Below are 25,597 nucleotides of genomic sequence, written 5' to 3' on the forward strand. Positions count from 1 at the left end.
ACAGAAAGGCCAGGATGCAATAAAGGCTTACACCACAGAAAGGCCAGGATGCAATAAAGGCTTACACCACAGAAAGGCCAGGATGCAATAAAGGCTTACACTACCGAAAGGCCAGGATGCAATAAAGGCTTACACCACAGAAAGGCAAGGATGCAATAAAGGCTTACACCACAAAAAGGCCAGGATGCAAGAAAGGCTTACACCACAGAAAAGCCAGGATGCAATATAGGCTTACACCACAGAAAGGCCAGGATGTGTCGAGTCCATTGCATCAAATATAACACACTGTTCGGAATTTTAGATAACTTTGTGTGTAATAACTTTGTAATGTTTGCACATGTGCATTTGAGCAATTATTGATGCTGATTGGTCAGCTGAAGCCATATGATATTATAGTTCTTCATTGTTGTGAAATATATGATATGACATCATTTATTGTTCATGATGTCACACATTTATCATGTGAACATCAGACTGCAGTGTGCGCCAGATTCCATTCACCAAGTGGATGCTCATAGCGCTACATTATTGTTACCCCGGTCAATGGATCAGTGAGCACGCAATTTTCATTCTCAGCTCCCTGGGGAGTATACAGCCCAACCTGCCTGTGAGGCGCTAGAAGGTAAACAGCCACATTACCATCTCATCCTACCGGGTACCCACTCACTGCTGGGTGAACAGAGGTACATTTTGAACAAAGCCACTTGCGTAAGGAGACACCACATGTGGTACATGTGCTTCAGTGTGGGGCAGGACCGAAGCCCTAGAAACTCTCAGGAGTCAAGCTGCTTAACATGGTCACCCATCCACCTACTCTCCGTGACCGACGTTGTTTAACTTCACCTGATTTGTGACCTGTGTGCTGTGCACAGGACCAAGTTCCTTGCCAAAGACTCAAACTTTGTGCCATTAAAAGTCTGTTCTCTAAGTGGGACAGATAATCCGTAATTCATTGTGGGTCATTATTCTCTAAATCATCCGGAATCCTAGCTCTTGTGATGATGATTCAAGGAATGTATATTCATATAAACAAAGGTATCAATGATTCGTTAAGTTTGAAATTTGATAATCCAGACAGTTCCACTGAAAATTCAGTCTGGATAAACAGGGTTTCATTCTCCGTGTCCTTGTCAACTGGTCCCCAGGTTTGAAGGTGCGTCGCTGAGTTGCCCATGACTGGGATGAAGAACGACCACTCAATTATTCACAAGCCTCCGTGTCCATGGTGACCTGACATATTTCCTTTAATAGATGTGATCGAAAGAACCCATCATGTGGTTTTGTCGGATCTTATAGTGACAATGTCACGATTATTTGAGACCCTTCCTCCATATCTTCATTTCTCCTGTGGTGTCACAGTCATCTAAGTAGACTTAGTCTCTTTTGGCATGTTTAGAGACCAAACTTATCTTTTATGATGGTGATGATAATTACCCTGGTCAGTGGATCAGTGTGCACTTAATTTATACTCCCTGGGGAGTATTCAACCCAAGCAGCATGTCAGATGCTTGAAGGCATATGTGTGGAGTTGGTAGTTTGACAACTGAAATACTTAGAAGAAGGGTAGGGGTGGGGGATCCCCCAACTGTCTGTCTGTCTGTCTGTCTCTCTGTGTCTGTCTGTCTCTCTCTCTCTCTTTCACTCTCTTTCTCTCTCTCGAATAGAGTTCCTGTGGTCTTCTCCAATGGTATTTGAATCTATGGACCCCCTGAATCTTAAACTTTTGACATTTAGGGCTGTGACAAGGACCCCTAGACTTTGATATACTCCATTATATCATACGAGTGGATATTGCTGATACATCACATGCCCTCTAGCGGCAAGTCTGTGCTCGGGTTCAAGTCTAATCATGTCAGTACAGTGTTATCAACATCCTCATGCATCATGAGATATGAACATCTGGCAGGATATATTAGGATATCAAAACTGTTTCAAATATTTTTCACAAACACTAAGTGACTGAATTTCCAGTTATGGATGTCATTTACACATGAATGTATGATCGACTGGTACTGTGGGATTCACTGCAATATAGATCCATGCACTTATAATATAATTGTATGTGTATTGACTGCTTAAATCAATAATAAGCTGGGGTATTGATCACTGAGCCAAGGGCTACCTTCACCTTCTCTCAGCGCTGACATTTGAAGTGTTTCTAGTCAATAACAGAGGTGTGACACTTTCAGTGTGCACAGTGCAGGCACAGCAGTGGAAGCTGGGTCAGATATGTACTTAAATATAAATCAGGATATAGTGCGTTAAGTAGGCTAAATATAAATATATACCATGAAATATAGTGAGTATAGTAGGCTAAATATGAATATATATAATGAAATATAGTAAGTATAGTAGGCTAAATATAAATATATACCATGAAATATAGTGAGTATAGTAGGCTAAATATAAATATATATCATGAAATATAGTGAGTATAGTAGGCTAAATATAAATATATATCATGAAATATAGTAAGTATAGTAGGCTAAATATAAATATATACCATGAAATATAGTGAGTATAGTAGGCTAAGTATAAATATATATCATGAAATATAGTGAGTATAGTAGGCTAAATATAAATATATATCATGAAATATAGTGAGTATAGTAGGCTAAATATAAATATATATATGAAATACAGCAAGTACAGTAGGCTAATTATGCATATTTATGTATCATATATAGTGACTATGTGATGTAAATAATCAGGTCAGGACCAGACAATCCATGCACCTAGGTACAATGACACAGGCAGATCCAGGATTTTCATTAAAGTAGGGGTGCACATAACTCAAGTCATAAAGTGACTTGGCCGAGGGTGCTGTATAGAAGCTAACATGTAAGGTGTTTAAGAAAATGTGTGTGTGATGGGTGGTTTGGGGCTACGCACCCCCTGAACCCCTCTCTCTTGATCCACCAGTGGATGGATGACACACAATCAACCAACTGTCACCAAGCCTATTATAGATTCATGGGGACCTATTTTAAACCAGAAGCCCCACAGGGAATATATATACTGAATAGTGATCTTCTTTGGTCATCTTCCTGAGGCACTTAGGGAGTTAACTGACTATAAAGTTCCAATTTGCCAAACTAAGCTGGAATTATGGAGTAATATTTTGGCTTGACTAACGAGTGTACCGATGTATTGTTTCACCTCTAACGACCATAACATTATATACTTTGTAATTATTATCCCCCCGGCATATAATGCGGGGGGATATAGTGATCAGCCAGTCTGTCTGTCCGTCCTTCTGTCTGTCCGTCCACCCGTCCGTCCGTAATCATTTCCTTTTCCGGGGCATGACACGAAAATAATTCAGTGTATATGATCGAAACTTGGCATATCTATCAGTCACATACCGAAGTTGTGCCTTTTGCTATTTAGGAATTTTAGAAATTTTTATTTTTTACATTTCCATGGTAACAAGTTGGACTTAGGTTCTATAAGGGTGGTGTTCGTTTCCGGAGCGTAACACAAAAACCATTAAATACTTTCTTGCAAAACTTTGCATGTCTACCAGGCACATACTGAACTGGTGCCTTTTGCTATTTAGGAATTTTTTTATATATTTTTTTTTTTATGTTTCCATGGCAACCAGTTGGACTTAGGTTCTATGGGGTAGAGTTCGTTTCCGGAGCGTAACTCAAAAAACGTTCAATACTTTCTTACAAAACTTTGCATGTCTACCAGGCACATACTGAACTGGTGCCTTTTGCAATTTTGGCATTTTTATTTTTTTATTTTTTACGTTTCCATGGCAACAAGTTGGATTTAAGTTTTCATATAGGGTGGGTTCACTTATGGAGTATAACAAATAAACTGTTAAATATTTCCTTGCCAAACATTGCATGTCCATATATAAAGTACATACTGAACAGGTGCCATTTGATATTAAGGAGTTTTAGAAATGTTTATTTTAGAATTTCCATTGCAGCTATTTTGACATGGGCTAACGAAATGTTGGGTCAGTTACCTGGTTTGGGACCATAACGTGTTATAATGGGTGGGGGATATAGATGACGTCATTGACTATATGCTTGTTTCTTGTAATTTGTCATTTGTTTACATAAAAAAAACCCCAGAAACACACGTTTTACTTTCCATTTCATATGGATGCGACCATGGTGGATCTTTTGTTGGTAAACAATGTATGCTTCTTAAAGAACATTCAACTCTTGACTCATTACATACAGCATGTACAGAATTGCACATTTACTTGTGGTTACTTTACAGACAGCTGCTGGGGGGATATGTCATCTTTCTGATGACTCTTGTCTAGATATGTGGAGATGTGATCACATGGTAACCGGATGTCATTGTTGATATATAAAAAATAATAATATTATTAAAAGATAATTGCTAGTTCAATTTGGCACTGATGTCTTACAACTGATAGTTTGATCGATCATTACATCCTGATATACAGCCTAGGACCTTACATAGGTCTTCACATAGGCCCATAGCTAATCTGTTATTGCAGGTCATCAAGAAAACATTTTTACAGTTTATTCCTGTACCAAAAAGTATTTTTTCTGATAATACAGATGTTAAAATGTGTAAACACGTAATGACTGCTACAGGCACAGGTGTTCATTCCTTCTTTATGAACAGGGCGATTATTGATGTGCATCGACCTCGCAAATTACTTGGCACTCTCTTTGTCATATTGAATATCACATCCATATATAATGTGTATGAAGCTGATTTGCGCTAATATTAGGACAGACATTGAAAACATTGTAAACGAGAAAACAAAAAATACCATCTAAACTGTTGGATTTGGTATTTTTTATAACACGTAAATCAATATATCACCGAAATAAAAATATATTCCGTTGTGCATTTGAATTTGATTTGGAAAAAAAATTATTCAAATGTGTTAGGATGAGGATTATGGGCTTCTTGAATACATGGATTTGCAAGAAAATATGTCAGTTGCTGAAGAAAAATCATAACATCATGAACATTGGTCACCATCTTCATCGTACTGTAGATTGTACATGGTCAATAAGAAAAAGAATTATTTCCCAGCAGACAAATAAAGTGGAATTGCAGATCTTGAATCAAATGTGTTAGCCTGGTTCTCTGTGATAGATGGAATTGAAAGTAATGATGCCGGTCTGTAAGGGAAAACAAACAAAGCTGTCATGATGCTTTTAGTTTAGTAGACATGTAAGGTAAATGATTTTATTATATGGACTTCAACGAGCTAGACTACAGAACTGCAGGTTTGATGAACTGAAATCCTGTCTCAAGCCCTGATGAGTCAAATGTAACACACTGTTACACACACACTATTTTCTGATGCAAACTATGTTACCAGCTGTACAGTACAGTGCAAAAACAACCTTCAGATGAAGTTAAACTCTACCTTTGTAGGCCTTATGATCTTTTAATCTGTCTGTGTTATCGGAAGATGTAAAATGTCAACTTGTTTATTTTTCAGCTCATTTCCGCACCATGCCTCTCCCATCCTCCGGCCTGGTCTCCATCATGCAGATGTTCTGTGAGAATGGACACACGGATGAACATGGTTTCTTGGACTTCCCCAGCTCGAGGTGAGAATCTCAGTAGTCGAGTCACTTCTATAAGACTGGGGCTGTACACAAAGTCAAGATACGCTTCCGTGTCATCATACATGTAGTGAGGTCACTGTACGATATGTATCATGATGTCCCGAGATGATACTTATGATAGCGAGGTCACAATAGATACATATCACTTCAGTGAGGTCACGATACAATACATATCACTACAGTGAGGACACGATACGATATGTATCATGATGTCCCGAGATGATACTTATGATAGCGAGGTCACGTATAAATACGTATCACCACAGTGAGGACACGATAGATACATATCACTACAGTGAGGTCACGATACAATTCATATCACTACAGTGAGGTCACGATGCGATATGTATCATGATGTCCCGAGATGATACTTACGATAGCGAGGTCACATATAAAAACATATCACTGCAGTGAGGACACGATACAATACATATCACTACAGTGAGGACACGATAGATACATATCACTACAGTGAGGTCACGATACAATACATATCACTACAGTGAGGTCACAAATGATACATATCACTACAGTAAGGTCTCGATATGATACATATCACTACAGTGAGGACAAGATAGATACATATCACTACAGTGAGGTCATGATAGATACATATCACTACAGTGAGGTCTAAATAGATACTTATCACCATTGTAAGGTCATGATACAATACATATCACTACAGTGAGGTCATGATAGATACATATCACTACAGTGAGGTCATGATAGATACATATCACTATAGTGAGGTCATGATTTGATATTGCTCACTGTAGTCAGGTCACTATACAATACATATCATGATATGTCATGGTCAGATATGTGTCATGATACTGAAAGAAAGATCCATAGTTGATACAATCTGATGATGACAGCTTAATGTAAATAAAATGATCACACTTCCATGTCATACCTCCATCTGACTGGTTCACATGATCTTGATAAATACTATGTATCCCGCCTTGGTGGGGAATAAATATCTCAGCGGGTGAATAAATCCCTTATACCCCACCATGAATAAGTCAGACTGCACATGGATTTCTGAGAGGCAGAATAAATCTTTTGTACCCTGCTTCAAAGCAAGAAGCCACACGCTTTTTCCGAGTCACTGTAAGTCATATGACATAGTGCAAGTTAACCTCAGCTCAATCAAACAGCTGTTTTCTGTCCATTTTGAAATTGTTTTAATTCTATTACAATGTCATATTAAAACATGTCGGTAAGATAAGTTCCTTGTAGCAGGATCACTTGGGGTACAGGGGCATTTATGAGTCCCTCATTTGGTTTTACACCGCCTCCGGCTCGTGGTATAACACCAAACACGGGAAGCATAAAACCACATGTATCCCTTGTGATACTGCTACAACTTATAACGTCTTTTGTCCAGGTGTCACAATTTTTTGTAGAAGTAATCATGGATTCTCTATTCTAGCTCCACCACGTCCGTCCTTAAACGGCTACAGGTGTTGGCAGAGAATCGCAATTTCTTCGACCCAGGTTTCACTCCTGAAGAAATGAACCAGATACCAGACCTGTACAAGAGCATCATAGACGACCCAGCATTTCTACATGACCAGTTTAAAAATGCCTCTGGTAAGATATTTACCTTTTTCTTACCATACATGTAAATTATCGATATTTATTGGAGTGTAAAAATGGAAATACCCAACCATATTCAAGCTTCTTATAGAGAAATCTATTTCAACTTTGCCTTTGGATGTTCATAGTACACAGATACACAGAGCCGAAACAAAAACAAAGTGTTTTCTGGTGGTGGTATGACAAAAAAAACTTTACATCACTATCTGTTTTCAAATCTTAGTAATGATAACCATGGCAATAACTTGTGTTGGGCTTATCCCTTGAGAGTGTTTGGCTTATCCCTTGAGAGTGTAGGAAAATACCATGTGCTGTAGCCTCTGTGTGACTGCATGTGTCCCCCGAGCCAACACACCCACAGACTTGTTAGTTTTCCAGATCTTTTACAAAGGGCAGGTAACTCTTAACTGTTTGCCCCCCCAGAACAAGTCATGCTTCACATGATGCCTTGTGTCTGTGACGATTGAATGTATTGTGTATTGGGGTGGGGGAAGTGCAGGTTGGACTTCACTCTAATGAACTTCTATGTATCTCTAATAAAAAGCATTTTGTTACTGAGACAACTACGGTTTTCCTCCAGATTATGAAGGTTGTCCGGTTTGAGTCAGTGTTGGTGGATGATACAAGTGAGCTTGTCAAAATGATGAAAAGTGCAATTTTTAGCCAAACCAACGACTAGAAATATAATACTTTTTTTCTGCTGCCTAACATGACTAAAGATTAACAAGCCATTTAGCAGAATGTACAGGATTTTATGAGCTAAGTGGCCTAGTACAAATATGCTAACTCAACACATTAAGTCCTGTCAGAGTTTTCTGTGTCTTTAAAAAAATTGACATTTGTAGTGGGCCAAAATAGTCACCCTTATCCTATCTCATCCTACCTATTAGTATTAGATGTCATAATGATGCTTTTAGAGTTTAGTAATCACTACGACTACGGTCTGGAGTCTTTTACTTATGAGTCTTAAGTTGCCAGGTTGATTTTCAGTATTATCTGAAATAATGTATTAACCAAATTGATACTGTATTGCAAGTATTAATTCTGAATTTTATTTATGCAAACTTTTTTCTTTCAAAATAATTGTCTTGTCGAAATGTCATTGACTCTTAAAACAGCAATGATGTGGGACCAGTCAATAACTGCAGTGGAAGGTGCCCAAATCTTTAGATGGAAATAAGTTTAATTAAATTTCATGTCAAGAAAATGTAATTTGTTAATGAGGATGGTGCAAGAAGGACCGATAAACTTGAATGTATTATTTTATCTTAATTTTTTATTGGAATCCTTTGTAAAATGTCAAAATTTCATTTTATCTTGAAAACTGAAATAAATTGCTATGATATTGTTGAGAGACCCGATTCCCATGATTATATTATTTTACTCTTATATTTTTTGTAGATTTTGAGATCTCCCAGGTGCTCCCCAGCGTCAAGGGTCTAGTATCATTCCTCCACAATAACCTCTCTCTGCCAAGAGAGGATATCGACACACTGCTAAACTCAACCGTTCACGTCCAGGGAGTAAGTACTGATGCTACATCGTATTACCAAATATGTGAAACTCGCTCCTCTTTACTCTGCCTTTCTTGTCAATATCGACAACTTGACTGTTCACGTCTAGGAAGTAGCTACTGATGCTGTGTTTCACTTCTGTCCTTGAAGAACTGACCCGTGAAGATCGGGGGTTGAATAGATCTTCAGCAACCCATGCTTGCCGTAAAAGGCGACTAACGGGATCGGGTGGTCAGGCTCGCTGACCTGATTGATGCATGTCATCGATCCCAATTGGGTGGATCGATGTTCATGATATTAGTCACTGGATTGTCTGGTCTAGACTCGATTATTTACAGACCGCCGTCATATAGCTGGAATATTGCTGAGTGCGGCGTTAAACAACAAACCAACCGACCTTGAAGTACTTGCTCCTCTTTGTTCTGTCTTTCTTGTCAATATCGACACGATGTTCAAATTGACTGTTCACATCTAGGCAGTAGGTACTGCCGGGACATGACCAACTGTCCTTGTGAAACTAGGTCTTTCTTCTGTCTTTCATGTCAGGCAGTGTTTTCTTTGATTTGAGTTCAACAAGGAAATAGGAAGTATAGCCACTACCCCCTGCTATTGTAGTCAGGATAGGTTTGATTTAGGAAATAAAGTTTTCAATTTAGAGCTAGTTACCTGTTGATTTTACCACACTAAATTGAATGCTGAACGTGCAGTTTGTGGTTTCAAATGTTTCATTTAGAATGGTTAAATCTGCTGGTTACCTAGTTCTAAATCATGTAAATTGTTAACACAGTATGTTTATCTTCTTTCTGCCATGTCAAAATTGAACACAAACTCTTTGGTGTTAGTGAAGATATTGAGTGATGTGGTCTTCAAATGAGCTGTGGATATTGTGATTTGATACCTCTTGTTGACCAATCAAAATCAAGTAATTTCCTAACTCAAGGTAGAATCAACATTTAATGTAAACAGGAAAAAACATGTTTTCATTTGAATTTGTGTGTTATGAAGTTCATCTTTCCATTTTATATGTCAGTTTCGGTTTTGATGACTTGTAACTATTGTTTGGTTGTGAAAGGTCAATGTTTTCTGTAACCAGGAAACAGCCCAACTGTAAATAATGTAATATCTATAAAATATTTTGTTTTTAAAGGGGTACTTCTTGTTAAAAAGGGCTATAGTCTCGGGCCAATTTCCCTTTGTGGCAAGTTAGATTCAAGTCATGAAACAACATACATTTTGTCCATCGCAAAGGTTATCATCTATACCAGTTAAGGTAGAACTTCACATTTACACTGAGACAATGCAGGAATTTTTTCTAGGGTTCCAAACTAAGTGCCCTTCTTCGCAGGCAAATTGGGAAAAATCTTTATGTTGTTCAAAATTTGAAATTTTTGTAAAAGTTCTTATGTTCTTAATTTCAGATGTAGTTTATCATGTTTAAAATAGCATTCAATGCATTAATGTCAATATGAGCATTTAAGCCTCTTTCTCTTTATTGGTTCTGATATCGGTAAAATGAAGGTCCCTGCCAAATATCAGCCTTCCCCAGATAAATCCCTGCAATATCTTAGTTTCAACAGTGGCATGTAGATTGTAACAGTGATAATGATGGAGAATGATGATGATGATGATGATGATGATGATGATGATGTTGTGGTCCATGATGATGATGCTGATGTGGATGATGATGACGACAATGACCATCATCATCATCATCATCATCATGAAGCATTTCTGAAGTACGAAGATGAAATAGATGTTATGTGTGTAACATGCTGACAGTGACCCTGCCTCCATTCCCAGGTGTACAAGTACCTGTTCGGAGATGACATGGTGTACATGCAGGACACCTTGAACCGCCAGAAACGGAGCGCCGACGCAGGACCAATGCAAGACATTCTCCAGTCACTGTCTGGGGAAACGGGTGGCTTAAGACTACCCTGGAAAGACACTGGACAGGGAATACTGAAGAAGGCAGTTGAAGGCATTGTTGAAGACATCCTGGAGAGGTCTGCCAGTGGCAATATTGATAATCTGGAGACGCAGATATTTGAGAAGATAATGAGTAACCCTAAGCTCCTGGAGGGTCAGAACATGGCAGTGGTGATAGAGGCGTTGGTCAGTATTGTCGAACGTCTCAACACGTCCTTCATCGTTAGCCCTGATCAGATGGCCCAGCTGCTGAAGGTGAGGCTGAGATGTTTAGATGGTGATATGGTCACAATTAGATTATTTCATTACAGCCCCATTTACAGCAATGTTACGCTATTTCCCAAGTGGCATCATAAGACTCATTGTATGATAAAAGTTTTGAAGACTATTCCATTTTTACCTCACTACCTCCACCTCACAAAACAAACATCCACAGTTGCTGATTTATCAGCGCCACTACTGTGTCTGTGTGTTCACCAAAGTTGTAAGACCCGTGAAGATCCGGGGTAGAATAGGTCTTCAGCAACCCATGCTTGCTATAAAAGGCGACTATGCTTGTCGTAAAAGGCGACTAACGGGATTGGGTGGTCAGGCTCGCTGACTTGGTTGATGCATGTCATCGATCCCAATTGCGCGGATTGATGCTCATGATATTAATCACTGGATTGTCTGGTCTAGACTCAATTATTTACAGACCGCCGTCATATAGCTGGAATATTGCTGAGGGCCGTGTTAAACAACAAACCAACCAAACAAACAAAAACCAAAGTTGTAAACGTCTAAGACCTCAGCTTTGCTCAGACATGAAGCTGACAGGCAGTGAAATAACAGAAACAGTGTTCCAAGAGGTGTTAAACCCAATTCACTCACTCATGTTTCAGATGGAGGTCTTCTCACCCTCGTCCTTGAGAAAACTGTCATGTGACCCTACACTGCTTGTAAACCTCTTCATTCCTGAGACCCACAACGAGTCACTGGTGAGTCACTGAGATCTGAAGAGATCTCCCGAAATAATAACAATAGCATGGTTTAGGGTATTCTTCAAGGGATAAACTGTGGCATGACCAACTGATAACAAGGGTGGGAGACTACTATTGGCTTGATGGATGTAAGGGACCAGTCATTTATCATAAGGGTGGATGGGTCAGAGGGAAACGGGAGGGTCACCCCAAAATATCTCAAGGGTAGGACCATAAAAAATAATATGCATCTTTTGGGAGGGTCATGAAAAAAGGGACAGTTTATAATATAATATAAAGTGTTTTTGTATTTCATCTTTTTGGGGAGGGTCACGAAATAAATGTACAAGGACACGGGGAGGGTCATCCGCAATATGACAAGCATTAGGGGAGGGTCATTATTTTCATTGTATTTCAGTATTTTAGTGCATCAAAAACCTCTGACCCATCTCCCCTTTAATAAATGACCAGACCCTAGATAATGGAGACGATTGGCATTTCACGAAAATTCCAGGTCACTTTTAACATGGTTATGAAAACAAGTTGTTGGATATTTGATTTGATTTAGACATAATTTATTGATGAAATTGACAGGATTGGACATAAAGGTAACTTACTGGGTCCTGTCATTATTTTCTGGGCTTTGGAATCTGCTGTAAAATACCAAAGATGAGATTTGGATGTTGACATAAACATATCTGATGAATGTAGCAGAGTTGATCTGATGCTGACACTGATCACCTGTTCCAGATTCACCTCCAGAAGGACCTGTGCAACATGACGTCTGCTCAGTTCCAGGACTTGTCAGCCTACCTGCGCAGTTCCGTCACAGACCAGGATATTGTCAACATGGTGAGACAGATGTTGTAACATCACTATGGTGAGACAGATGTAACATCACCATGATGACACAGATGTAACATCACCATGGTGACAGATGTAAAATCACCATGGTGAGGCAGATGTAATTGCATCACCATACACATCACCAGTATACAGCACATCTTCCACTTGCCTCATGTCTGTAGCTGTGCGATAATGCAGAATTGACTAGTAGAGCTTGCAGATTAAGGTTTTACTGCCTGACTATTCTCAACAGCGCTTGTTATAGGTACTCTCTTCATTTTGAGGTTTAAAGACCTGTCTTCAAACTGAGCCTGTAGTCTGAAATATCTGTGATGAGATGTTCCCAGGGATTAAGTAGTTAAAGCTTTTTATTATGATTTCAGTTGAACCTGAAGCCAGTGAACCTGACTTCCACAGCGTACAAGATTTCCAACTTCATCACCAAGGTAAGTTCATTGATCATCTGCTTGTGGAGCATGATGTGCGGTTTACTCAACAGAAAGTTGGCAGATCAGCTTCAAAGAATGATAAAGACTCATCGTTTGTCTCCATTATGTTGCCATGGTTGCAGTATGTCTACTATATGATACAGTGACTCAAGGTATCATGGGCAGAGTTCCATGAATGGGATTCATTTGCTATTGACATTTAGAACAACTTCGTGGGACTTACTCAACGTTAAGCACTGTGTAGATCCGGGTTAGACTTTGTCTTCAGCAATCTATGATTGTCAAAGGAGGCGATTAACGGGATCAGGTGGTCTGGCTCATTGACTTGGTTGATGCATGTCATTGTATATCCCAATAGCTTAGATTGATGCTCATGATGTCAATCCCTTTATCGTGTGGTCCAGACAAGATTATTTACAGGCCTCTGTCATATAGCTGGAATATTGCTGACTGCAGCATTAAGAAAAAAATAATCAAGCAAAACTTAATTATAACAAATGTAATAATATCTATCATGACTGAAAGAGATTATATACCTGTGTGACATAAACTTCATTATGTCTCCCCCAGAATGGAGGGAGACATATTGTTTTTGGCACGGTTCCCGTCGGCGTCGGCGTCGGCGTTCCCACCGTTTCCGGACCATAACTCAGAAACCGTTTAATATTTTTTCGCGAAACTTTGTATACACATTAACCCAGCACTAAAGTGGTGCCTTTTGCTATTTAGAGATTTTTGACTTTTTTATTTTTTCTCGTTTCCATGGAGATAACTTGAACATAGACTCTGAATGGGGGTAAGCTTGGTTTCCGGACCATAACTCGGAAACCGTTTAATATTTTTTCGTGAAACTTTGTATACACATTAACCCAGCACTGAAGTGGTGCCCATTAGTTGTTTGAAATTTCTAGGAGTTCTATTTTTGTCTCTGTTATTTAGTAATGGAGGGTGGGAATGAAGAGATGGGGTTTAGCGTGAAGTAAACGAATGAATGGGGGTTAGGGGAGTGGGGGGAGACATATGTTTTTACGAGTAAAAACACTTTCTAGTTACTCCTGTAAGACCCCGAGATTCTTGGTTAGGATAGGTCTCCACTAACCTATTCTGGTCGTAAGAGGTGACTAAATGGAATGGTTGGTCAGGACCTGTGACTTGGTTGATGGTGTGTCATCATATCCCAACAGCATGGATCGTTGCTCATAATATCAATCACTGTATTGTCTGTCCAGACTCAATTATTTACAGGCCGCTGTCATATAGCTGGGATATTGCTGAGTGCAGCATTAGACAACAAACACTCAATGCTGTTGATGGTGTGTCATTGTACCTCAACGATGGTTGTCATTGCTCATAATATCTATCACTAGTTTGGGGGCATAAGAAAAAAAAAAACAAAAAAAAAACTCACGCTCACTCACCTCAGACTTGTGTTGGTTTACAGGTGAACAAGTTCGTCCAGTTCCACACAGAGCTGGAGATGCTGGCTAAGCTGGTGGAGATGATCCCCCAGGATGCCTTCGACATCGACAACACAACTGATGCCCACCAAGGCGGGAACGAAACAACACCAGCTGCAGGCAACACCACAGATACAACACCAACCAAGGTAGGAGGGTTATTGGTGTTGATGGTCACTCTCTGGTCACCGTCATAACAGGTCCATTTCGTATTCAGTAGAACTTGTAAGCACTGTGTACATAAAAGTATAGTTTTTAGTATTTGGCGAAAAGCATGTACCTGCATCTATTGGCATGATTGGTGTCTACTGTTATATACCTGCATTTAGATTTTTAATGAGAGCAGTAACATATTTTTACGACAAACGCCAACGGAAATGAATGGCTTGAACAACAAATTTTGCTTGATGTTGTTGTACCTGTTAGAATCACATACTCTTCTGAAAGATATATATACCTTCACATTCCTTGTTTCAAAAGACCTTGTGTATTTTCAAAGTTACTTTGTGATAATCATATTGCCTCAAACCTTGTTTGCTGACGAATGTCAAGTAATTATGAATATTATGGGAAGTTTTTACTTATGTAATTGAAAAAAGAAAGAAAAAGATACCAAGTCTTTTTTCTTCCCTTTTTCCATTCATGAATCTGGTGCCAGATTTTTGTAAATGGCAAGGGCAGGTAACTCTAATCTTTCTTATTACAGTGGCCTTATTTCAATTCCCAATAAAACTGTAATTTCCATTCCGAAATAAAAAATGTAAAGAAGGATTCTGTGAAAAAACGACTCCTTCACACATTGTTTTGCACAGATCCCCACAGTGAAACCAAAGGCCCAGCATCCCCAAGGCCTCCTCAAGCTGTGGTCCTTCATGCAGCAGACTGTGTGCGGCACTCCGCCCCCAACAATCCCCACAGACAAGGACGGCAACCCTGAACACCGCTCTGGTCTCGACGCCCTCAGCCTGTCATCCCGGCAACACAGGATGCTGGGAATCCTACTGCATGTCCTGTACAGCAACCCCAAGGTCCTCTACGCCCCGGCCAACACCTCTGCTGACGACGTCATGATTCAGGTGTGCAGACCGTACAGAAGGAGAATTTGTTAAAAGAACTTCATTTTCTTAACTGAAAATCTCACTCACTCCGATCCGAGATCTTTTCAGTGCTTATAATGATTGAGGTGTACCCATAACTTTGGTTTCTCTAAATGATTGTATGTTAAAGCACACCCGTGAAGATCCTGCGTAGAACAGGTCTTCAGCAACCCATCCTTGCTGTAAAAGGCGACTATGCTTGACGTAATGGGATCGGGTGGTCAGGCTCGCTGACTTGGTTGATGCATGTCATCGTATCCCAATTGTATTGATCGATGCTCATGATGTCATTCACTGAACTGTGTGGTCCAGATTTGATTATTTACAGTGAGTGAGTGAGTATGATTTTACGCCGCTTTTAGCAATATTCCAGCAATATCACGGCGGGGGACACCAGAAATGGACTTCACACATTGTACCCATGTTTGGAATCGGCGTGACGAGCGAACGCTTTAACCACTAGGCTTCCCGACCGCCCAATTATTTACAGACCACCGTCATATAGCTTGAGTATTGCTGAGTGCAGCGTTGGACAACAAACAAACAACATTTGCTTGACAGTTTAATCAGCTTTTAGATTTGTTTGTGTTGCAGGCAAATGCTTCGTTTGCATTCATTGACTTGATCAGTGACTACGCGCGGACTTGGCTGAACGTGTCTGTGGAGCTGAAGGAATACCTGGAAGAGCCTCAGACAGCCCACAACTTGGACTCCATCAGAGAGGTAGGAGCCTGTGTGTGTCTGTCTGTCTGTCAGTTTGGGTGTCTGCTGTTTGTCAGAGTCTGGCTGTGTGTCTGCTTGTTGCTTTCTCTGTATGGAGAGTGCTTCTATTGGTGACCACCTGGGTCGATGGACTTCACTGTGACCTGACTCACTTGTCCCAGATGTACTGAACCCTGTGGTGATTCCAGGTTAGAATGGGTCCCAGCAACCTATTCTGGTCATAAGAGGTGGCGTAAGGGATCGGGTGACTTGTTTCCTCACAATAATAATCACTGGATTGTCTGGTCCAGATTTGGTTACAGGCCACCTTGATAAAGTTGGAATATTGCTGAGTGTGTCATTAAACAACAAATGAACACACTGCCTGATTTATTGATGATTTCTATCATACCTGATGGCAGATTGTTCAGCAAACTGTTAAAAGCAGACTTTTTGCAGACTCATTTTTAATGTTCACAACAGATCAATAAAGTGAAAAGATTTGATGGATGGTCATTTTCTCTTTAAGTTGATATTCAATGTGTTTTAAAAGTTGTTTCTTCAATTTCATTGAACTATTGATGAAACCCTTTGTCACAGATATATACTCACCGCCAAAAGAAATGTGAATACCATACATGTTGCTTAATATATGAAGACTTGCTCCGATTCAAGAGATAGATTGGATGCTCAAACGAACATACTGTTATGTTGTGTAAACTGTTGGTCATAAATGCATAACATGTGACGTCATAGAGCCATGACTCGAGATGCACCGTTTGTCTCCTGCAGGAATAGCGTGTAAAGTTTTGAAATCAAATGCAGCATACCGTGATATGAATAAAGTCACTCTGTGGTAACACTTGACTGATTGTTAGTTTTGTCATTGAGTGGTACACATTTGAAACATCTCTTCTTAGTGTACATACTTCCCTAAATGTTTCTATGGTTCGCATTTCTTTTGGCAGTGAGTATACCTCTTCATCAACTCGGAAAATGAGCTCCTTTGACTTGTATTCCTACCTGAATTCATGTTTTTTTTCTTTTTGAAAAACAGATGCAGCACGAGCTGAAAGAACACCGTGGCATGCTGGGATGGATGTTCCAGATCCCCCAATTGTCTCCCTTCCTGAACGAGACGGTGCCCACCAGCAAGGAGTACCTGCACTCTATCCAGGTCATCAGCAAGGCTGCTCACAGCTGGCTCACTCTGATGGATGGCATCAGTCTCAACGTGTTCCAGGGATTCGACAACGAGACAGCCATGGTCCAGTACTTCCTTAATGAAGCTTACCATGATAATGTCAGTGTGTTGGCAGGTGAGATATAATGTTATACAGCTGTACTTAATTTGCTTGTTTGTTTATTTGTTTGTTGTGTTATGCTACACTCAGCACTATTCCAGCTATATGGCGTCGGGTCTGTAAATAATCGAGTCTGGACCAGACAATCCAGTGATTGGCATCATGAGCATCGATCTACGCAATTGGGATACGATAACATGCATCAACCAAGCCAGAGTGCCTGACCACTCGATTCTGTTAGTCGCCTCTTATGACAAGCAGAGTCGCCTTTTTAGGCAAGCATGCTGAAGACTTAATTTGTTTGGTAGGACATAGTAGTCTTTTAGACAGCAAAGACAATAAAACTGTCATTTAAATAAAACTGTCATTTAATCTAAAGAAAAGTTGTGGTTACATTGATTGGTTCAACATCTACAACATTTTCCACATAATGAATAGTCGAGGTGCCAAGACACAAAAGCGAGTGAAGTGTATTCTCACACCCCAAGTGTTATAGCACTGCATGAAGGTGAACTTCTGAACCTCTAGTATTCTGGTTTAATTCACGTTTTTGTATTTGTTAAGGGTACATTTGACAAACACTATGAATTCATCGACTTCGTAAAAATACGGAATAGCTAATAGGAAAATATTCACTGAATACAACATTTTCCACATCAGGAATGGGCGAGGTGTAATCTGGTCACTTTTTGACAGTAACAACTGGTTTCCTTCCCAGGTGTTGTATTCGAGAACATTGGAGCAGACGGCTCCCTTCCTCCGCACATCCGCTACAAGATTCGCCAGAACGCGACCTTCACCCCAACCACGAAGTTTGTCCGCAAGCAGACGTGGTACCCAGGCCCCGGCCCAAGCAGTCACCCATACTACGAGTTCGGCTTCGTCTGGATCCAGGTAACCATAATGGATTGTATGTAGGGGTTAAGTGGGTGAGTGAGTGAGTGAGTTTAACGCCATGTTGAAAAGTATTCCAGTAATATGATGGCGTGTCAGCTTAATGTGGGAAGAAGGTGGAAAAGTGATGCAGATCTCAGATACTTACCGCTTTTGTGAAACCCATGATAATGGGTATGGTGCTGACACACTTGGAAACATAATCAGGTGAAATGGGATTTGAACCCGCAATCATAGGTTTCTGATGGACCCAAAGGACACGATTCTGCACAGCGAATTACAGTGCCTTAGACGACATGGGGGCCACGCGTGCCCCTAAGTTCATTCGATCTATCCTCTGTCATGATATTGTTTAAAGTTACCCACAGGTAGACATGAAAAATTGTTTGTTGGGGTTCATATGATCTGTTATCTGTTGATCTGTCATAATGTTGTTTATGGTTTACTGATTTTTTATCTCTTAATATTTTAATAAAAAATAAAAGATCACCTGAAACTTGTTGTATGTGTTAATTGTTCACATACACTTGCCAGTTAATGTGTACAACATGTACAATCCATGGCCTTCAAGGAGGAAGAAATTGGCATGTTGGAAGTATATTGCATTTCTACCTATGCCAGTGTATATGCCTGTAGATGCATCCGTGTTTACGTGGGATGTTTGTATTCCAGGACATTGTGGAGAGAGCCATCATCGATGTGCAGGTTGAGCGTGATGTGGTAGAGCCAGGGACCTACGCTCAACAGTTCCCCTACCCCTGCTTCATGTATGACCAGTAAGTGCTGTCCACAGACTTATCTTTGTACATACTTATCCTTATACACACTTATCATCCAAAACTGGCTCCCACAGAAGATATCACTTGGGTGAGATCTAGCGATATCTACATAGTAGATATTGCTGCAATGAAATTGCATCACAATGCTTTGCAGACCATTGTGATGTCATTGGTTACCATGACGTCACAATTAAATGACACCACTAATGGATCTGCTACTGAAGCTGTTAACAGTACGTTTTACACTCAAGACACTGCTTATTACTGTCTTCAAACTGAAAAAGTTGGAAGAATGATGTAGCATGATAAATAGAGAATCTCACCCTAGTGTCTTTTGATATCCAATATTTCAACACTCGTTGATGGCAGTACTTTTTACTGTGAAGCCTCAGAGTTTATCCACTTTTCTCAACTCGTGTTGATACATTTGATATCAAAAGACACGAGGGTGAGATTCTCTATTCATCTTTGTTCACACATATCCTCACAGACATCCTTATACACACTTATCTATGTACAGACTTATCCTTATACACCATTTATCCTTGTACAGACTTATCCCTATACACACTTATCCTTGTACAGACGTATCTTTATACAGACTTACCTTTGTACGCACCTACTCTCATATGTACTTATCCTTATACACACATATCCTATATACATGTACACACGGTTTATACCTACACATACACACCTGCACACCCCAAACTACCCCCACCCACCTCCCTAACCCAACCCACACCCACACCCACCTCCCTAACCATCAGCCTGCATAGTCTCAATGCTAGAATACACAAATGGTGTGTTTGCTGTTGCAGGTTTGTCTTCATGATTGAGCATGTGATGCCCCTGTGCCTGACTATATCCTGGGTGTATTCCGTGGCCATGTTGGTGCAGAGCATAGTGTATGAGAAGGAGCAGCGGCTAAAAGAGGTATGTGGCATACAGACAGAAAGCACCTGTCAAGTGTCAGGGTTAAATCTTTTCCATACAGTGTAAAGCAGTGGTGAGATGGCCAAGTGGTTAAAGTGTTTGATCATCACGCTGAAGGCCTTTGTTCCATTCCCCACTAGGGTACAATATGTGTAGCCCATTTCTAGTGTGCCCTGCAGTGATATGGCTGGATAGTGGTTGAAAACCATTATTGCTTTATCCACTGCATGCAACACCCATCATGACCACTTGAAATCCCTTACCTAGTGTAATTAAGAAGTCAGTTCTATCCCAATCTCAATAAAATCAGATCTTAGTTCTCGCTACCGCCAAACAAAGATCTGAAGACATCCCATTAGGGGTCACGTGAGAACAACCTTTCATCCGACCAATCAGAGCATCGCTTACCAGATTATGAAAGTGACAGTCAGAATGTGATTTCTAATCATGCAACCTCGAAAACTTTAACTCCGAACGATAGTTATGGGTTTAACGACTGAATCCATACAATCTAGTCCATCTATTAGCCATTCCAGAATGTTCTTTTATTTAGGTTTCAAATTTGTAATCACTAATTTGTCAAAATATGTTTCGAAGCGTAGTTGCCAATTTGAAATTAGTGCTGTAAAGCATGAGAAAGCTGCCTTCTGATTGGTCATTCCATTGGTCGGTCAAAGTTCGTGCAAGGTCGGTCTGATCTGACCCGTAATGGGATGTCCTCAGATCTTTGTTTAGCAGTAGCGAGAACTAAGATCTGATTTTAATGAGATTGGTTCTATCCTAATTAATGGTGTAACTATACGGCAATACGAGGCCCATGATCCAATACATCAATTAACAAACCATGTATCACTATACCATACAATACATTATACCCAGTAAGTAATATTTGTTCAACAACCAGCTTATGCAGATTCTGTAGTATTTCCCGGTTGGCTATAAATAGCAGAACATTCACAGTGCCCTCTGCCCTACAATAGCCCATTTTGATCTCTAAAATCTTAAAACATATGACTCACGGTTGTGATCCACCTGCAAAAAGAAAGAATATCAACTTATGAAATAAAAGTGCTGTATTGGGATACGAATCATAACGCACCCACAGTATCGGGATATGTATCATACTGCGACCCCATCGTATCGTTACACCTCTACTAATGAAGTCATTCTAATCAGTAAGTCATGACCAAATGTCTTTGGTTGATAGATATGATAAAGGACAATCTCATTCAATTCAGATCTTAGTTCTCACTCCCACAAAACAAAGATCTGTGGACATTCCATTACGGGTCATGTCAGAACGATCTTTCATCGGACCAATCAGAGCATCACTTACCAGATCGGGAAAGTGACAGATGGAATGTGTTTTTTAATCATGCAACTTCAAAAGATTAAACACAGGGTATTCCAAATGACAGTTATGGCATTTTGGACTGAATCCATACAATCTATGTTCTTTTGTTCAGTTTTCAAATGTTAAATCAAGAATGTTTCAAAATATGTTTTGAAGCATAGTTGCCAGTTTCAAACTTGTAAAGCTGTAAAGCATGAGAAAGCTGCCTTCTGATTGGCTAATGTCGACTTCTTGTCAGTCATTCCATTTGTCAGTCAAAGTTTGCGAAAGGTCGGTCTGCATGGTCTGACGTGACCAGTAATGGAATGTCCTCAGATCTTTGTTTAGCAGTAGCGAGAACTAAGATCTGGTTTTGATGAGATTGGACAAAGAAGTACAATGTAAGTTTGTAAAGTAAGCAAACAATGAAAATGTTTTTGTATCATTTCATGATCAACATCTCTGTGTTGCCATGGTTACAGGTGATGAAGATGATGGGTATGAACAATGCTGTCCATTGGTGTGCGTGGTTCTTGACGACGTTCCTGCAGATGAGCATCACAGTGGGGGTCCTCACTGCCATGTTTAAGTATGGGCGTGTTCTCGCCCACAGTGATCCCCTCGTGGTGTTTATGCTGCTGGAGGTCTATGTCATAGCCACTATATCGTTATGGTGAGTAGGAGAGGTTATTCAGCTATAGAGAATCTCGCTCGAGTGGCTTTTGATGTCACATATATCAACACAAGTCGATAATAAGGCATAAAGAGGAATTTCAAGCTTTTATCAAGGGAGTGTTGATATATTTCATGTCATGAGCGCTGAACACAAAGTTTTGTGACCTTTTTGCGCCATATAAATACAAGCATTATTATTATTATTATTATTATTATTATTATTATTATTATTATCATCATCATCATCATCATCATCATCATCATCAGTGTTATTAAAAGACACTTTCTCATCTGAAAGTGTCACAATCTCCTAACATTAAGGTATTAGAACTTCTGATGTACCATTTTGAAATCAGAGCTCTTATGAAGTTGTCGTTACACAGTTATCTCCCTTTTTGAGATGGCTACGTGGAAACTGAGCCCTCCAATCCAATGAGTTTGCTTCCAGAGCAATGGTATATTGTACAAGAGTCTCTTTATCAGAGATGACAAAATGCCACGGGATACTGCAGATTTGAAAGCCATTTGAGTTAGTTTGAATATAATTAATGATTTAAATGTCTAGATGAATTTTCAGTTAATAATTTTCTGAACAGCATCCTCCCTGTTGACTTGATTAATTGTATATCATTCATTTAAGTCGAATAAAAAATTGAACAATTTGTATATAAAAGAAATTAATCAAAATCGGACAATCCGTAAACCAGCCATGACACTATTTGTTCATCACTTCTATCACTGGATGTAGTTTTATTCTATTGTTTTTTTGTTCCAACAGTTTCCTGATCAGTGTGTTGTACTCCAAGGCTAAGGTGGCCGCTGCATGTGCCGGCATCATCTACTTCCTGTCTTACGTCCCCTACATGTACGTGGCCATCAAGGAGGACATTGCCGGCGACCGCATCCCGGGCTATGTCAAGTCCCTTGTGGTGGGTACTTGCTGACTTTATTATGTGTGTTGAGACCATACCATGTCAAACATTTACTCTGAGGATGCTAATACTCGGTGCTCTTTCCGATGGGGGTAATCAGAAAAGTTTGCAGGGCCTTCATGATGTTTACAAAAAGGCTTCACATTTGAAACCTTTGAAATCTTGAAATCAGATTTAAAACATTAAGAGCTTAAGACAACTTTCATCCACTCACTATAACATGAAGACATGACATGTGACCTGCTTGTTTCAGTCCCTCTCCTCCACCACAGCGTTCGGCCTGGGGGCCAAGTACTTCGCGTACTATGAGGAGATGGGGGTAGGGGTACAGTGGGACAACATCTACAGGTCCCCAGTGGAGGATGATGAGTACACCCTCTTCATGGTCATCCTCATGATCATCCTCGACTCCTTCCTGTACGGACTCCTCGTCTGGTACATCGAGCATGTCTTCCCAGGTACTTGATTATTGTCATTATGGCATACAAGGTTTGGTGCTGAATGTCTCCAACTGTCATAATTGCTATACATTTCACAACCATCGTAACTCTTGTGCATTCTGACACGATCATCGTAACTCCTATACCTGACACAACTATCATAACTCCCACACCTGAGACATGCATCGTAACCCCCACACCTGACAAGACCATCATAACCCCCACACCTGACACAACCATCGTAACCCCCACAGCTGATACAACCATCGTAACTCCTACACCTGACACAACCATCGTAACTCCGGCACCTGACACTACCATCGTAACTCCGACACCTGACACTACCAAGGTAACTCCCACAACTGACACAACCATTGTAACCCCCACATCTGACACAACCATCGAAACTCCTAGACCTGACACAACCATCGTAACTCCTATACCTAACACAACTATCATAACTCCGACACCTGACACAACCATCGTAACTCCGACACCTGACACAACCATCGTAACTCCAACACCTGACACAACCATCGAAACTCCTAGACCTGACACAACCATCGTAACTCTGACACCTGACACAACCATCGTACCTCCGACACCTGACACAACCAGTGTAACTCCGACACCTGACACAACCATTGTAACCCCCACATCTGACACAACCATCGAAACTCCGACACCTGACACAACCATCGTAACTCAAAAACAGTGCACAACCTATTGTAACCAAGATATGTGCATGCTATGATCGTCGCTTTATACTAGTGATCAAGCTGTGGTTGACCATGATAATCTGCTGTTTCCTTCAGGATCGTATGGTCTCTCCAAGCCGTGGTACTTCCCCTTCACCAAGTCCTACTGGTGCGGCAGCCACGTCAAACACACCGACGACTGCACCAGCGTCCTAGACTTGTGTCGTCGTGGCAACGGTAGGCATGTGTCTGTCACGGAGGAGGACCAGGCGTGCGCTATGGCACAGCAGAGTGCTGGTAAGTGAGCAGGGTTTCAAAGTTTCAATTCATTTTGAATATGATTCCATTCTCAGTGCTTGAGTGAATTCAAATTAATGTATCTATCTGGACTTGACAAGTAGGTTTAGGAGAAAACCATTAACACCTGCATGCGATCAATTACCATATTTTCTGTATTAAGATGCTTGGCCATGCCAGCCTCTAAGTGACCCCAGGTTATATGTTCTTTCCACAAAATAGAAATAGTGAGTGAGTGAGTGAGTTTGGTTTTACGCCGCTTTTAGCAATATTCCAGCAATATCACGGCGGGGGACACCAGAAATGGGCTTCACACATTGTACCCATGTCGGGAATCGAACCCGGGTCTTCGGCGTGACGAGCGAACGCTTTGACCACTAGGCTACCCGACCGCCCCCAAAATAGAAATAAGGCCTCTATTAGACAATTGGTCTCTAATAGTGGCCATCTGCAATTTGATGAAATTAATGATCCCTATCACATTAACTTACACCATCTAATGATTACTCCCTTCAGACAAGTTAGCGAGTTGCCACTGTGCCAGCTTTAAACAGAATAAAGGCTGAGTCAATGCTTCCATGAAATTAATAGACACTGGAACATCTAATAGAAGAAATACTGTAAAGCCCAGCAGAGATGAATCGTGTGTTTGGCTGAAAGCACACTTTGTAATTCATGTCATTTTCAACTTCTCTATGATGATTATATGTAGAACTGATTATTGTGAATGTTTAGTTTTTCAAAATATAAAGTTTAACTGCTGTGTTAATGAAAACCTGTTTCATTCCAGACCAAAGTATCATGTTTGAGCAGGACCCCATCCACTTACCTGAAGGAGTGTGTATAGACAATCTCACCAAGGTAATGATCAGTATTTTAATGCAAACTTGTTTTCTTTGTCTGGTGTTGTGGGTAGCCTTGTTGCAAAGTTGTTTGCTTGTCATGCATGCAACAGGGTTCAATTTGTGAGTAAACATTTTGCCTGAAGAGCTGTTTATGACCATATGTTCATGTGAATAATGCACATTTTTCACAGTAGAAATACACCTGTGTAGAGAGGGTTGAATATTATGGATGCAGACAAAGTGGGCTCATTGATTTTTTACAAAACGAAAAAGTATAACATGCAACATGTCAACAAATTGGTTGTGAAATATGCAAGTTTGTTCCCTTCT

General features: G+C 40.2%; 1 protein-coding gene across 2 annotated transcripts in view; it reads left to right on the forward strand.

Moving 5' to 3' along the window:
- LOC139459638 (ATP-binding cassette sub-family A member 2-like) overlaps window positions 1-25,597 on the forward strand; it is a 90,258-nt gene that overhangs the window by 31,853 nt on the left and 32,808 nt on the right. For both annotated transcript variants that reach the window (XM_071241231.1, XM_071241230.1), the window contains exons 3-21: window positions 5,453-5,564; window positions 7,015-7,175; window positions 8,583-8,704; window positions 10,496-10,879; window positions 11,506-11,601; window positions 12,334-12,435; window positions 12,813-12,875; window positions 14,320-14,484; window positions 15,148-15,411; window positions 16,027-16,155; window positions 17,192-17,453; window positions 18,157-18,332; window positions 19,005-19,108; window positions 19,933-20,047; window positions 21,863-22,053; window positions 22,834-22,984; window positions 23,241-23,445; window positions 24,243-24,422; window positions 25,213-25,283. In XM_071241231.1, coding sequence (XP_071097332.1) covers window positions 5,453-5,564; window positions 7,015-7,175; window positions 8,583-8,704; window positions 10,496-10,879; window positions 11,506-11,601; window positions 12,334-12,435; window positions 12,813-12,875; window positions 14,320-14,484; window positions 15,148-15,411; window positions 16,027-16,155; window positions 17,192-17,453; window positions 18,157-18,332; window positions 19,005-19,108; window positions 19,933-20,047; window positions 21,863-22,053; window positions 22,834-22,984; window positions 23,241-23,445; window positions 24,243-24,422; window positions 25,213-25,283 — 3,053 coding nt within the window. The remainder of the gene's footprint in view (window positions 1-5,452; window positions 5,565-7,014; window positions 7,176-8,582; window positions 8,705-10,495; window positions 10,880-11,505; window positions 11,602-12,333; window positions 12,436-12,812; window positions 12,876-14,319; window positions 14,485-15,147; window positions 15,412-16,026; window positions 16,156-17,191; window positions 17,454-18,156; window positions 18,333-19,004; window positions 19,109-19,932; window positions 20,048-21,862; window positions 22,054-22,833; window positions 22,985-23,240; window positions 23,446-24,242; window positions 24,423-25,212; window positions 25,284-25,597) is intronic.

This window comes from Haliotis cracherodii, unplaced genomic scaffold, assembly GCF_022045235.1.
Source record: "Haliotis cracherodii isolate W230 unplaced genomic scaffold, xgHalCrac1.p SCAF_13, whole genome shotgun sequence".
NCBI lineage: Eukaryota > Metazoa > Mollusca > Gastropoda > Lepetellida > Haliotidae > Haliotis > Haliotis cracherodii.